The sequence below is a fragment of the Pelodiscus sinensis genome, chromosome 15 (genome assembly GCF_049634645.1).
Source record: "Pelodiscus sinensis isolate JC-2024 chromosome 15, ASM4963464v1, whole genome shotgun sequence".
Classification (NCBI taxonomy): domain Eukaryota; kingdom Metazoa; phylum Chordata; order Testudines; family Trionychidae; genus Pelodiscus; species Pelodiscus sinensis.
In genome coordinates, this window is record NC_134725.1 from 37892241 (window position 1) to 37906671 (window position 14431).

The window sequence follows — 14431 nt, forward strand, 5'->3', positions numbered from 1 at the left end:
TAAAATTTTGACTCATATCAGAAAATGAGACCAAACTGTCACATTTCCATTGCCTGTAGCAATTTAATTAAGTACTATAAAGAATGAACTCAAGTGTTGATGTATTTTTCTGTTGTCAGTCGAGTCTTAGGGCAGAATCAGTGTCTATCTTGACCCTACCACCGGCATTTGAACACTCTAAGAAATATCAGAATGGACTCAGTCTCCTAAAAAACTAGACTGAACACTAGAGTTAAAAACAAATGAAATAAGAGACTATAATGAAAAAGTTGTACTGCAGAGAAGGCCATAAAAAAAGACTCTGCTCCAAGAAAAAGGTTAGGATGCTTTGATATAGCTTTTTTACTCATGCACAATCTTCAACAAAGTTCAATCCTAGTATTTTTAAAACTCTTGCAAGTTCTATATATAAGCATTTATATGTATATCCCAAGAACAGAGATCCACAATACTAGGCTTTTGCTCTCCTGCTATTGAAATATTCATGCATGGCTATACTGGCAAATATATTGTGGCTAAAAGAAATAGATAAGCAGAAGCCAAACGCTCCAATTTAAATTGAGAATTACATTATAGCTTTGTAATTCAAACCATCAAGCTCTTGAAGACATGTTAATATAGCAAAAGACAGTTATCTGTTTCTATAATTGGTGTTTTGATGTGTTGCTCATGTCCATTTGACAGACTGATGCTGCAAGATTTTACTTTAGCAGTACCTGCAGAGGAATGTCTCTGAGGAGTGCTTCTGAGTGGTGCTTCCATCATGTGGTATAAAGGTGCCACGCACACACCCACCCACCTTCAGTTCCTTCTTGCCAGAAACATGGAGAGAGAAGAGTTTCAGCTTTCAAACAGTAAGAACTCTCCAACAGTGGTGTGGGATGGAATAGATATGAGCAACTCATCTTGAAGAACATCAGTTATGGAAACAGGTAAGTTGTCTTTCCTTCTCTGAGTGATTGCTTGCGTCCATTCCAGAGCAGGTGACTCCAAGCAATTCCCCCAGGGTGGGGAGGAGTTCACTAACACGTAGGGAACAATACAGACCTACCAAACCCAGCATTATCTCTAGCCTGGTGAACAATGGTGCAGGGGGCTGCAAATGTAGGGACTGGAATGCGAGCTAGAAATGCTGCCTATGAAACCTGGCCCCTTGTGGAATGCACCCAGTCAGTAAGTGGTGATGGTGGGACTCCTGCTAGGCGGTAGCAGGCCGAAACACATGAGATAATCCAGTCAGAGATACTCTGTGTGAAGACAAGGAGACCTTTCATTCTCTGCCATGGAAATAAGTTGGATCAACTTGCAGAAAGTCTTCATCTACTCTAGGTAGAAGGCCAGAGCCCATCTCATATCCATGTGAAGGCACTGTCCTATGTGGTTTGAGACACTACTAGAAAGAAGATCTCCTGCCTCATGTGGAAGGTACACATCACCTTGGAGAAAAAGTCAGGTGGGATAGGAGTGGGACTTTGCCCTTATGGAAGATGGCATACAGGGTTCCTAAGTCAGGCTTGAAGTTCTGAGATACATCTGGCAGATACTATGGCCACCAAGAAAACTACCTTCTCTGACAAGTGGGTTCACAAGCATAAGGCTAGAGGCTCAAGGAACTTGAATAGAAGAATGAGATACTTTGGTTTTGTAGGTGGAGCATGTAGTCAAGAATTGACAAGAGTAGTGGGCCGAGGGGGAATGCAGCCCAATATGAGAATCTTGTTCATTCTACCAGGTAGGCTTATCTAGCTGAAGGCTTTCTGCTCTCAAGTAGGATCTGCTGGACATCTTCCAAGCATTCCACTGGATTCAACCATGCAATGTCCAAGCCACGAGATGGCGGGACACAAGGTTCAAGTGCAATAGCTATCCACAGTCCTGGAACAGATGATCCAGCTGATTCAGTAGGGGCCACAGAGGAAGATCAGCCAGGTTCAACAAAACAATGAGCCAGTGTTGCTGTGGTCAGGCTGGTGAAACTGCAATGATCCGAGTTCTGTCCCTCTTGATTTTTGAGAGAACCTTGCCAATAAATGGAATCAGGGAAAATGTGTACATCAGGTCCCCTGCCCATGAGATGAGAAAGATGTCAGACATGAATCCTGTGCCCAATACTCTGCTGGAACAGAACCTGAGGTATTTCTTGTTCCATTTGGGTAGAATTCCCATTGATGGTGAGAGCCACAATCCCTGTTTACACAATCTGCCAGAGTGTTCTTGGTCCCTAGAAGTGACAGGCTGTGAACTCAATTTCATGGGCGGCACAAAAGTCCCATAGCTTGATGGCCTCCTGGCAGAGGGCAGATAAGCAGGCTCCCTTTTGCCTCTTGATACAAAACATGGAGGCCATGTTGATTGTGAGGACCATGGATTGCCCAGCCTGGAAGGTGAGGTAAGAGGGCTACGCATGTGAGACAGACTGCCCTGAGCTCTGACATTTATGTGTAGTTTACAGAGGGAGATGAAACAAGACCCTTGGATTTTGACATCTCCAAGGTGAGCCCCTCAGTCAGGATCCAAGAAATCTGTCACCAATTTGGCTGATGGGGTATCACCTTGGAACAGAACTCCTTGTTGGATATTTTTCAGCTCACTCCACCACCAAAGATAGGCGAGTACTTCCCTCCACCCAGCCAGGCTCACCATGCCACAGACTGTTTCAGGTGGACTGCTCTGGCTCGGCTGTGGTGAGAACGCCACACCGTGGGCAGGGGCCTGCTCCAGTCCAACCAGGTCACAGCAGTGTGCTACCAATTAACCCTTTACATCCCTAGTAGCTGAAGGGTATAACCCTAGGAAATGACATTGAGGACCCAGCCATCCAATATAATTGACCTTCATGTAGGGAGAAATTAGGAAAGGTGATTGGAAAATGTGGGGGGGGGGGGGGGGGGGGAGGCCTGGATCCGCAGACTTGACTAGAAAGGCCAATTTCCACCAAAATGGCTGCATGCTCGCCTTTGGATAAGCCATGCGAGGGCACGGGACGGGATTGCTGGGAAGAGTGCCTCTTGCAAGGCCCTATATTTCATGGGAGGGGTTACCTGACAGGACTGGCTCTCCTGGCTCCAGGGGTGGGACATAAAGGCACTGTGTTTTCAAGGTAATATGACAGTCCTTGAGTCTATGGAATTTATTATTTGTTCTGCAAATAGACCTTGCCCCTCAAAGGAAAGATCTTTCAGCAAGTTCTGGGCCTCAATGGAAAGGCTGGAGAGGAGCAACAACTACACACTGTGTATAGATATTGCAGATGCCATGGTTTGGGTGTCTGTGTCCCCAGCATCCATTGCCGCCTGCAGGGTCACTCTAGCTGGTGTTATGCCTTTGTCGAGGAGTGCTTTGAATTCCTTCTTGGTCTCTTCCTGGAGAGAGTTCTCAAACATGGCCATGTTATGCCAAAGGTTAATCTCCTACCAGCCCAAGAGGGCCTGGTGGTTCACCACCCTCAGTTGTAAGCTGGTGGAGAAATAAACTTTTTGCTCAAATAAATCCCATCTCCTGGAGTCTTTATTTTTGGGGGTAGTGCCCTCTTGGCACTATATCTGTGGTTCACTGCTTCCAATATAAGTGAGTTGGAGACAGGTGAGTATATATAGGTATTTATGGTCTCTGAAAGGTACATAATATTCCCCTTTGCCCTCTTCAAAATAGGGGGAAAAGAAGATGGGATTTGTCAAAGCACACTAATAATTCTGACCACCCCTACAGGAATGGGCAGTGCCATTCTAGCTGGTATCCCAGGGGAAAAGATGTTGAAGTGCAAGTCTGAGAGCTCCTCCCAACTCTACTGCTTTCAGATACAAGTTGCAGGCAACCTACTTTTGACTGTGTCAGCCCAATTCGTGGTGGCTGCTTGGAGGGATGAGTTGTCTCAAAATCTCCTTCAACTGGGCCCGGTGCTAGCAAGGCAAGGACTGTGATGGTCCAAGGGGAGGCTTACCCTGTGCGAGGGATGCCACCAGAGACTGACAGGACGGCACCAAGGTTGGCATGATGTCCTGTGCCTCCTGCAAGACCTACAGTGTGGGTGGCACCTGGAACTGACTACCATCTACTCTATCCTGTGGGGAGGCCAGGGCAATGTGTACAGGATTGCTCTGCTTCACCTGAGCTATCCAAGGGGGATAGAGAGCTGCCGAACATGGGATATTGCTCACTCCCAGATGTGCCCCTCTGTATGCAAGAGGGCAGAGACTGATCCTTTGGTGTCTTCCTGTCTTTTTCAGGTGGGCCGTGGATGGCCAGTGATGACGTCTTGTCAAAGCTGGCAAACTACACACCAACATTATGGTGCTTGGTGTCAGGGCAAGAACCAACTCCATAATGATTGCTTTTAGATGAACGTCCCACTAGCATTTTTCATTCATATGGTCCTTCCCAGGCAGTACAAACAGCTCCTATGAGGGTTGCTTATTGCATGAGATTTGAAAACTAAAGAATCTCAACTTGCAGCAGAATGTCGGTTATTTGGTAGTACTACTTTTAATGGGAAACTAACTAAAAACAGAAAGTTCTGAAAGAATGAAGACAGCATTAGCTACAGCAGAAAGTGTTCCAGCAGTGCGCCACTGGAGGCAAGAAGTAATGGAGCATGGCGAGGGTAGGGGCAGGTGCAAGGGGAGTACGCATTGCCCCTTATAACATGCCATGGAGGTACCACTCCAGGGGTCACTAGAGGCACTCCCCTAAGGTTACTGCTAAGGTATATCTACTGTTGAATGGACATGAGTAATCACTTCAAGAAACAGTGAGAGTTCTTACTGTTTCACTTTACCATGAAGCAGTCTAGAGATTCTGGTAAATCAGGTAAACAAGCAGAGTTTCAATAGAAAAAGCTGAACATACAAAGAAGAGCAGAAGCGTTAGCAGTTTTACTTACATGTGGAGGGAAAGGCTGCAGTCTTGTTATGCTCTCTTCTGGATATGGGACTTCTCCCATTGGGAGGTAGGGTTTCTGACCCGATCCAGTCTCGTACATGGACATAGGTCTGCTACCTCGTGCAGATGGTCGGCGCTTTAAAGAAGAATGATTGTTGGGGTCTGTGTATTCAGAACCAGTTTGGACCTGATATATATTGGTTGTGGCCTGTCTTCTGAGGTTCGTATTTTCACTCTGTAGTGTTTGAAGCTGAAAGAAATGTTTAGCAGTGGGACTTTGTTTTTCTAAAACAAGCAAATTGAGTATACAAATACATGTTTGTCACCATAAGAAAAAAAATCCAGCTAGATATTGCTGGATTTATTATTATTAAATGGAATTCTCTCTCAAAATTTATTTCACTTGCTCACTCTATGAGACAAAAATGTTTTATTATAGGTCTGGTAGATTTATTAGTGTCAGCTTTAACATGATTATTTTAGTTGATGCAAGTCAAATTGGTTTTTAAATTTGGCCTTTGCAATTAAAAGCATAAGATCTATTTCCAGGCTAGCGTACTTGTACATATATTTTCCATTACCATGAAGGTTGTTTGAATAGAAAAATAAATTCTTTTCAAGCAAAGCATTCCAGGTTCAGGAAATGGTCACTATAGTAACATACAGATGACTTAAATAAAGCTGTGAATATGCAAATGATAAAATTATAGCACAGATACAGCAAAAAGAAAACTACAGTTTGCTTTGCAAAGCAAGAGGACAGTGGAGTTAAGAATACAAAAATAGGATACCAGCTACTTCTTTCTAAGAAGCCAACAAGATTATTATTAAAATCTGTGGGCAGCAATGTCCCTTCCAATTTTTTCCATCCATGTACAGAATAAGTTTTGTTCTTTTTTGGGTGATGTTCCTGTGGGTGCTCCACGTAAGGTGACAGGTCATCCCCGGAGCCGCAGGATCGGAGACTTTTTCCATAGGAGTTAGCAGTCGGGCCGTGCATGCGCAGCAAGCATCTCGTGCTGCTGACAGTTTGACAGCTGAGTGCGGCCCGACCCCCACCCCTCAGTTCCTCTTCTACCACCCAGGTCACAGACAGAGTTTTCCTGCTGCTTCAGGCTCTCTCTCTTCACAGGAGTTTCTCTGGCTACCTTTTGATCTCCTGCAGCTATGGCTACTCTGTACTGTTTGTGTTATGTGTACCGACTCAGTAAAAACACACACACACACGCTGCCAGCTCTGGGCACTCAACTAACCAGCTGGGCCCTACCTGAATCTCTCCTGGGTAGCCATGCAAGTGCACAGCCTACAAAGAACATCAGTGGGTAGGTGAAAAAAGGTAGCAATTTAAATGTTGTTATACAAGAAAGCCTCAGAATAAGTTTGCTATATTAACACATCATGAAGAAAACTGCAAATATTTAATTATTATGTATATCTTTTCAAATATATGGAGAATACTGTTTCAGACAGCTGATGGACTTTCAATTAGGAGTCACAATATTCAGTGTTTACTTGCATTTTGCCTTGTGTCATGTAAACCTTCAAATAAGCTAGTCAATGCTAGGTAGTGGGTCTGACACTGTTCAGAACTCGTTAGTGAAGATTCTGATTGGCATCCTGATTTCCATTTTAAATACTGGCTTTCCCAACTGTGCAATCTTTCATACCATGTATTGTGTGTTAAGATTTAAGGATCGTCAAAGAGCAATATTACTTCTTAAAAATCTGACATTTTAATAAAATCAAGCAGGTCCACGCTGCACACTCTCTTTTTCTCTTTATTTTCCACCACATATTTTATAAACCTGGTACAGTATAATTTCAGCTATCCGCTGCTGTTCTTCTATTTCATATCAGATCAATTCACCACCACCGTCCAAATTCTCCTCTACTGTTAAGATTTAAGATGACAAACAAATGCATGTCAGAAAGTCATCCATTTTTCATAACACCCATTCATTTATAAGGGTTTTCATGTGATCTAGAGAGAACCCTTCCATAAGTGACATACAGTCAATAAAGCCTCATCTTTAATTAGCATTTTTTTCAAATAATTCAAGTGTGAAAGCTCAGATACATCTAATGCTACAAGACAATACAGGACAGATAACTTTTAGCTTACATATTTAATCTTGCCTAAAAATCAAATAAAGCTATGCCAATTAAGAGACTAAAGGGTCATATTCTAAAATAAGGTCTGGCTCCACTCAGGTGCTGCAAAGCATTTGGGCAAAATCTATACCAGGGGATATGTTCAAATTAAGATACACAACTCCAGCTATGTTAATTGCATAGCTGGAGTCAATGTACCTTGATCTGAATTTTGGCACTGTGCCCACACTGGGAGGTCAATGAGAGAAAATCTCCCATCAACTTCCCTTGCTCTTTGCGAGGGGCAGGAGTACAGGCTCTGACAGGGTCACCCTCAGCGTTCAATCTAGTAGATAAGTAAGACCCTCTAAACTGAACATCAGATCAATCTCTGGAGCATTGTTCTGTGGGTAAGTATAGATGTGGCCTGTGATTCTGACCACAAATGGCCAGCAGAAAACTCCAATATCATAGGGCAACTTCTTGTTGCCTAAAGCTACTGCAGCTAGGTACTATGCCATCTCTTCCCCCTTCCCCTTAGAGTTGAGGGTACGGTGGAGGTGGCATCCCTAACCTCTGTTTGTCAGACGCTGGGGAATGGGTGACCGGGGGGGGGGGAATCACTTGATGATTATCTCTTCATTCCCTCTGGGACAGCTGACATTGGCCACAGTCGGAAAACAGAATACCAGACTAGATGGATGTTTGGTCTTCCCCAGTGTGGCTCTTATGAGCTTTGCTGCACTTAGCTGTCATTGGTTCAGGAGTCACTAAGGACCCTATGCCAGTGACATAAGTTAGAACAACCCCATCACTGTTCTACATATCACTGGATCCTCATCACTGGTTCTTTGACGCTATGTCCTGCATCAGGACAAGTTCTGCTACAAAGGAGTATCTGGCTCTGGGTCTGGGTCCTCCCACTATGCTGCATCAATATACTAAATATACTATACTTACAGTCCTCTACAAATGTTGGGTTCCAACAGAGGTCTCAAAAGCAAACACATACATACAACTACCCTCTTAAGGTACACAGATATGTTCTGCATCTTCTGTTACCTGCCTTGGGAGAGAGCAACCTGGACAGTTATATTTGAAATCTCCCAATTACTCAGTTTATCAGGTTAGGGATAAAGCTGAAGATATTTTCAAGCCACAAATTACACTGTCGGAGAGGCCACAAACACTTCAGGCCCTTGAAAGATGCAGCACTGCACAGTGGCATCATTCAGGACCCTAGAAAAAACAGGGAGGACAATCTTCCCAGTCCTCATTAATATAACTCGAGGTACCTTACAAAAGTTATCTCCAGTACAGTAGTTTGACAGGATCTCTTGGCTGATTTTCTCTTAATTATAGAATATTGTAGTTACAATTTACATGCTGTTTCTAAAACTGCACAACTTCAAGGGGAACTGGTTATGTCAATTAATGGAATCCCTTCCTGATAAAGAAGACAGGATTTTCCCCAGAGAGCATGGCAAACATATACAGGATAAGGGGCAGTGCAGATCACATATATATAAAGCCTGTACCTAAATGCTTTCTGTCAGTGCATACATGTAAAATACTGTTTAATTAGTTAACCGGTTAATCATGATGTATACACACATACACTGAGACTAAGCAATCAGTGACAGGTTTTGATAAGAAATTCACATGTACACTGACCCACTAAAAAGAACACAGCTATGTTTTGCGTACTGGATCCTACCTCATACCTATCTGAATTTTGGCTGAACCTAGTTAAATTATAGAATCCTAGTAACTTTTTAGTATCGGTAACTGATACCCTATAGAGAATCCACCATGACAATCTAGTGCAGCAGGGCTCAAAACTGTAGGTCAGGACTCGAAAGTGGGTTGTGATTAGGGATGTGAAGGGTTAACTCATTACATACTTGATGGGTGAGGCTTACCAGTTACAGTTAACCCGTAGGGGCTGCTCCAGTCCAGGCACAGACTTCCCACCTCACTATTTGATCAGTTAACTGGTTAAACATCATGTTTAACTGGTTATCTAAATTAAACAGGATTTTACATGCCTAGTCATGACTATATTTTAAAGGTGACACCATGGCTGGTGTTAGACTTGCTGTGGCTTAGGACTGAAGTCCCAAGTCCAAGCCCCACTGCCTGGGTTGGATAGGCCCCCAACCTGAGGCTCAAATCCTTGCATTTGCCCCCCTCCCCACACACACACACCCAGCACAGAACAGTGGGGCTTAGGTGAACTCAGGCTCTCCTGGGGTCATGTAGTAATTTCTGTTGTCAGAAGGGAGTCATGGTGCAATGAAGTTTGAGAACCCCTGATCTTGTCGGTCTTAAAAATTTTCAGCAATTCTATTTTCTTCTCCAGCAATGAATTTTTTGCACCTTCGCTTCCAGTCACTCTAGTGATGATCATCCATTAAAGCTGTCTTGTTTTCTGAAAGCCTAGAAGATACCTTAGCATGCAAGCAATAACTAGTTCTAAGACAACTAATTTGCAAGCATGTGATGTATTATATTTGTTACTGGCTTGTAGGGACACAGTGCTGACATCTATATTAGGATTTGAAGGTTTGGTAGCCTGACTACCTTGACATAGGTATACTTTTAACATATACTAAAGTAGTCTTGCTAGCAAGACAGACTTTTAAAAAGCATACAAGCACATAACTTAACATGTTCTAAACACTACACCTTTTATCCTCATCAACCAAAGCCAGTGTTGAAGTTTTAAAAGAGCTGTTCTACTAAACATAGAGATGGCAGATTTGTACTTAAGTTCCCTTTGATCCACAATCCATTGTGAATTATACTTCCTCAGATCTAAAATGGGGACAGGAAAACAACTGTGACTGCTTTATACAAAAATATTGAGGCCATGGTATTTTTAAATTTCTCTTCTCCTTCCAACTTGGAGAGCCATTTCAATCTTCTACTGATATTCACTAGCCATTATTATTATTGGAATAAAAAAAACCCAACAAAAAGCAGAAGGTACACTTTCTGCTAGGAGCGGTTTCCAAAGCCTCAAACAATTGCTCATTTGGAAACAAGACAATGGAACTAAATAAGGGGTTTCTAAAATAAATGATTTAGAAATGAGGAAATATCAATGAGGTTGAACTACAAAGTTCCCAATAACACCTTTCACAAGAAATAAAACATTAAGAGTTTACACTTCGTGGACATTCATTTTCATCACATCAACTCCAAACTAGTTCTGACTTGTCAAAATAGTTTAACTGGTCTTCACACATGGTCCTTTATCTTGTATTTACATAAAAATAAACCCAGTTGGCTATAGGATTTTAATTTTGCTTAAGTTACTATACTTGTTACCTTTTTCTGCATGATTCTCAGTTCATCACTCAAGTTGATGTTCACTTTCATTAACTGCTGTATCTTTACCTCAGAAGCCACCAAAGCATTTTTAACTTGCATATATTCTTGGGCTGTGATTGATCCATCTGACAAGTCTGAATCCAGGCTCTACAAATAAAATAAACAAACACCACACTTCTTTACATAAGTTACTGAGGAAATTAACAAACTAATAGCACACTTTATACAACTGAAGCTACAGATCATCTCAGAAGAAATATGGTTTCAATGAATTCTTAGTTCATTATATCCAATAATATTAGCCTTGTAATTTCAATCAAAAAATGGATGGTGTTTAATAAAGATTTTTGTAAGTGAGCATGAACAAGTATTTGATATTCTGGTCCTTAGTAGTCACATTAATTTATGGGTTAGAGCAAATGACAGAGCCAGGATTCTTACATTCAATTCCCTGTTCTCTACCCTATTGCATTATTTTCAGGAATTATTTCACTTCTCAGCATTCATTTATCGACCTGTATTTGTTATTTCATTGATAAGTAGAAGAAACTTAATGAAAAATATTCTGAGATATTCTGATGAAAGGAATCAAGTGACATAACAACATAAACTGCCCTAGTGCTTTTGTATTTGTGCAACTGGGTCCATAGTTTGTCTCCAAATAAAATAAATTCTCTGTGGTGCTCATTTTTTATAAATGTTTTATTAATACTTTAGTTACAAATGTTTAAAGTTATATTTCTGATCCTGCATAGTGATTTATAATGTAGGAAGCAGCTGTGACAGAGTTGAAATAATCACTGAGTGCCTAATCCCAGGAACACTTGCACATGTGTTTAACTTCACTACATGAGTTCATCAACTGATTTCAATGGAAGCACGTACATAAGTATTTGCTAGAAAGGAGTTTAATAAACCTACCTTCTTTCTGTTTGCTCTTGCTGCATTTGCTTCCAGGTCTATATCTTCATCGGACGCAACACTGTCATAATCTGGCTGGTCATTATCTTGACTCTCACTACTATGCTGGCTGGTGATAGCTTTCAAAATCAGTTCCACATTGTCTGTAACAAAAATGAGTTAAATTTAGGATTTGTATGCAAAATTGATTTAGTTTATTAATTAATATCAGAAGAGAACATCAATCAGACCAAAAGAACATATGAAAAGAAATGTTAGGACAAAAAAAAAATCTCCTTTCTAATAGAAAAAAAATATTCTGATAGCACCATCTAGAGTGACTGGATTATATCAGCCAAGAACAGCCAAATCTACAATGAAAGCTAGTATGTAGTCTCCAATTTTATTTCTTTGATCCCATTAAAGTATTAGGAAACTTTAAGTAACTAAGGTGAATTAATTTTTACCAGCCTATTTAACACTTTTCATACAGTGAAATACAAAATATAATAAAATTGCCAGCACATACACTTCATTATTCAGATGGACAATACAAGGAAATTGAATAATAAGATAAGATCTTTAGATATCTCTTGAGAGAGGTATTATTGTATTTAATTATTTGTTTCATATCTCTAGTATTGGAACTACAGCTGTGTCCTTACTTTTTGATTGCCGTTTTAATTATTTGTATTCCTTGACATGAGTGAATTCTACAGATATGTTCAAATGGCATAAAAAGTGAGCCTGTGCAGGAAACCTAACACTTAGCAAGTTTGCAAGCACAGCAGAGTCCCCAGTTTAGATAAGAGTCTATATCCCCTAGAACACTAGCACTTTCCTGATTACTAGTCATAAATGTTAGATAGTTGCAGAACTTCTGCTCTACAAAGATTTAGAAAGCCACTTTGGAAATGCCTCTGTCTGCTCTTCTATTCCATCAGAAAGAACACTTCTGGATTATGTGCATATTTCAAGTCCACTTTGTAAGAAATATCACCATTAATATTCAAATTTTCTATAATTAAACATTACTCTTGATCTCAAATGTGCTGTCATCAGCAAACACTAATGGCCTCTTTTCATCCATCAGATCATACACACATTGTTTTATAGTGATGACTTTAATATGTTTATTCATTTCAAAAAGTGATCAAGCCACACGAGGTACTTCATAATGTTGTCACTGAAATTACAAGTATACCAATTCAAATACAGAAGGTCAGATAATTAGTCAAAAATATATTCACCTTTAGAGCCAGTGACAGGATTCCCTTGCTGTCTTTTTTTGGCATCACTCAGAATATCTATAACTAGTGTAGCAAATTCATGGGCATTAAACCGAGCTAGTTTCTGTCTTCCCTAAAATATAGAAGATGATACAAAGAGTTATACAGAGTGCATAGCAATTTCACGACAAAACAAATGCATAGCAACACTGTTTATGAACCATAAACAAATCTGTGTGTTTATATTATAACCCCATTCTCAGGGTTTTAAAAATACCCTGCAAACATTCATTTTTATAAAAAAATTGCATACAAAGACTACCTACTAGCAATACAAAGGTGTTTACAATAGTGAACTTTTTGTATTAAACATGAATATACTGAGTTTCTTAAAGTACACTGACGGCACCATCTGCTTAATCACCCCCCCCCCCCCAAGATTATTGTAATAGAAAGATTAGGGAAACAGTGCCTCTATTTTCCCCTACTTTTTGTTTCAGTTTCATCATTCTCCCTTTACGATACATTGATTATTGTTTTCCCTGCTTTATGAAAGATTCAAATAAGGCAGAGGAATACTTCTTTTAAAATTAGGAAAATATAATTGTAAAACTAAAGAACTGGGACACATATAATATGAAATTCTTTTAATTTCCTAAATGGAGCACACTTCAAATGAAGTGTCCCTTTCCCCTCAGTTTAATAACGTAAAAAAAAAATCTGAACTCTTTATGTTAATAAAATGCTTTTGTAACACTCACAAACAAGATAACTTACCTGATTCCGTGTTGAGGAATATTCAGGATTTACAGGAAGAAAAGGGACAAGTGTTGTCTCAGTTACCAGTGTACTGTGGTTCTGAGTAGCAAGCCAAACTATTTAGAAAAAATAGACAGAGACAGAGCAACTTTATGAACAATCTACTCATTAAACTAGCTCAAGAGATTACCATTTCAACACTAAAGATAACCAAAGTCAAAGCAACTGCTTTTTCTGAGAATTCTTCACTCAGCAAAATAATTAGGAAAACATATTTTATAACCCAAAATAAAACTGAACACTCATTCTATGTAGTAGAATCTATGTGCCAATCAATTCCTCAACATAAAAATTACTCTGCCCACACCAGTTAGTTGAATTAACAAGTTATGCGTAATACTGCATTTCAAGTTTTAACTACAAGTATATTCCAAAAAGCATCATTTACCTGCATCTGTTTCCCTCCTGTCAACTTCATCATATACGTCCATGGCAAGTTCTTCAAACAAATGGTTACTTAACTGAAAATATGAGAAGAAGTGATTAAGGATTAGGTAACAAGAAATTAGCTCCCCCCACCAAATCTCTTATGCTGCAGAAAGCAGGTTGCATGTCTGTACTCCAGAGGTAATCTGGTACTTTTGCAGTCCAGGAAGAATGAATTGGTTAACAGCTATATAGTGAATCTTTGGTATTCAATCTCCAAAGCAGGGCCAGTGCTGGATCTAAACAGATCAATCCTGTTCTACAACTGGTCAGTACAGATAAAAAAAACTGACTTCCCCCTCCGACCTTGTAAGAGTCCCTGCCCCTCCAATAATATCCTAGGGGAGGAGAAAAGGAGGTATTTCTATGATTAAGTGAGCAGAGCAGGCTTATGTAGCGATGATTTGTTCAAGAATTTATTCCTAACATGAACAGTTCAAGAGAGATGCTTATATTAGGAATGAGGAACTTGCTGAGAGAGCAACAATTATATAAACCAAAATGTCAGGGTTATACCAGTACAGGTTGAACCTCTGTGGTCCACGACACTCTGGTCTGGCAACATTCCAGGGGCAGAGACTGCCAGCGGCGTGGAGCAGAGCTGGGTGGCGGGACCAGTGGGGCAGCAGAACCTGTAGGGCTGCGGAGCTCACAGCCAAGCAGGGCAAGGCTGCCGGAGTTCCCAGAGTTACAAAACCAGCAGGGCTGCTGGAGCTCCCAGGACTCATCGGGCAATAAAGCTGGTGAGCTG

At 40.7% G+C, this 14431-nt stretch overlaps 1 protein-coding gene across 10 annotated transcripts in view; it reads right to left on the reverse strand.

Moving 5' to 3' along the window:
* GIT2 (GIT ArfGAP 2) overlaps positions 1 to 14431 on the reverse strand; it is a 69185-nt gene that overhangs the window by 21029 nt on the left and 33725 nt on the right. For 7 of the 10 annotated variants that reach the window (XM_075898845.1, XM_075898844.1, XM_075898854.1 and 4 more), the window contains exons 10-15: positions 13643 to 13715; positions 13213 to 13310; positions 12457 to 12568; positions 11228 to 11370; positions 10304 to 10453; positions 4880 to 5128 (exon numbers count right to left, since the gene is read on the reverse strand). In XM_075898845.1, coding sequence (XP_075754960.1) covers positions 4880 to 5128; positions 10304 to 10453; positions 11228 to 11370; positions 12457 to 12568; positions 13213 to 13310; positions 13643 to 13715 — 825 coding nt within the window. Of the gene's footprint in view, positions 1 to 4879; positions 5129 to 6589; positions 6771 to 10303; positions 10454 to 11227; positions 11371 to 12456; positions 12569 to 13212; positions 13311 to 13642; positions 13716 to 14431 lie in introns of those variants that run through there. The other 3 variants (XM_075898850.1, XM_075898851.1, XM_075898853.1) reach the window with 2 other exon arrangements.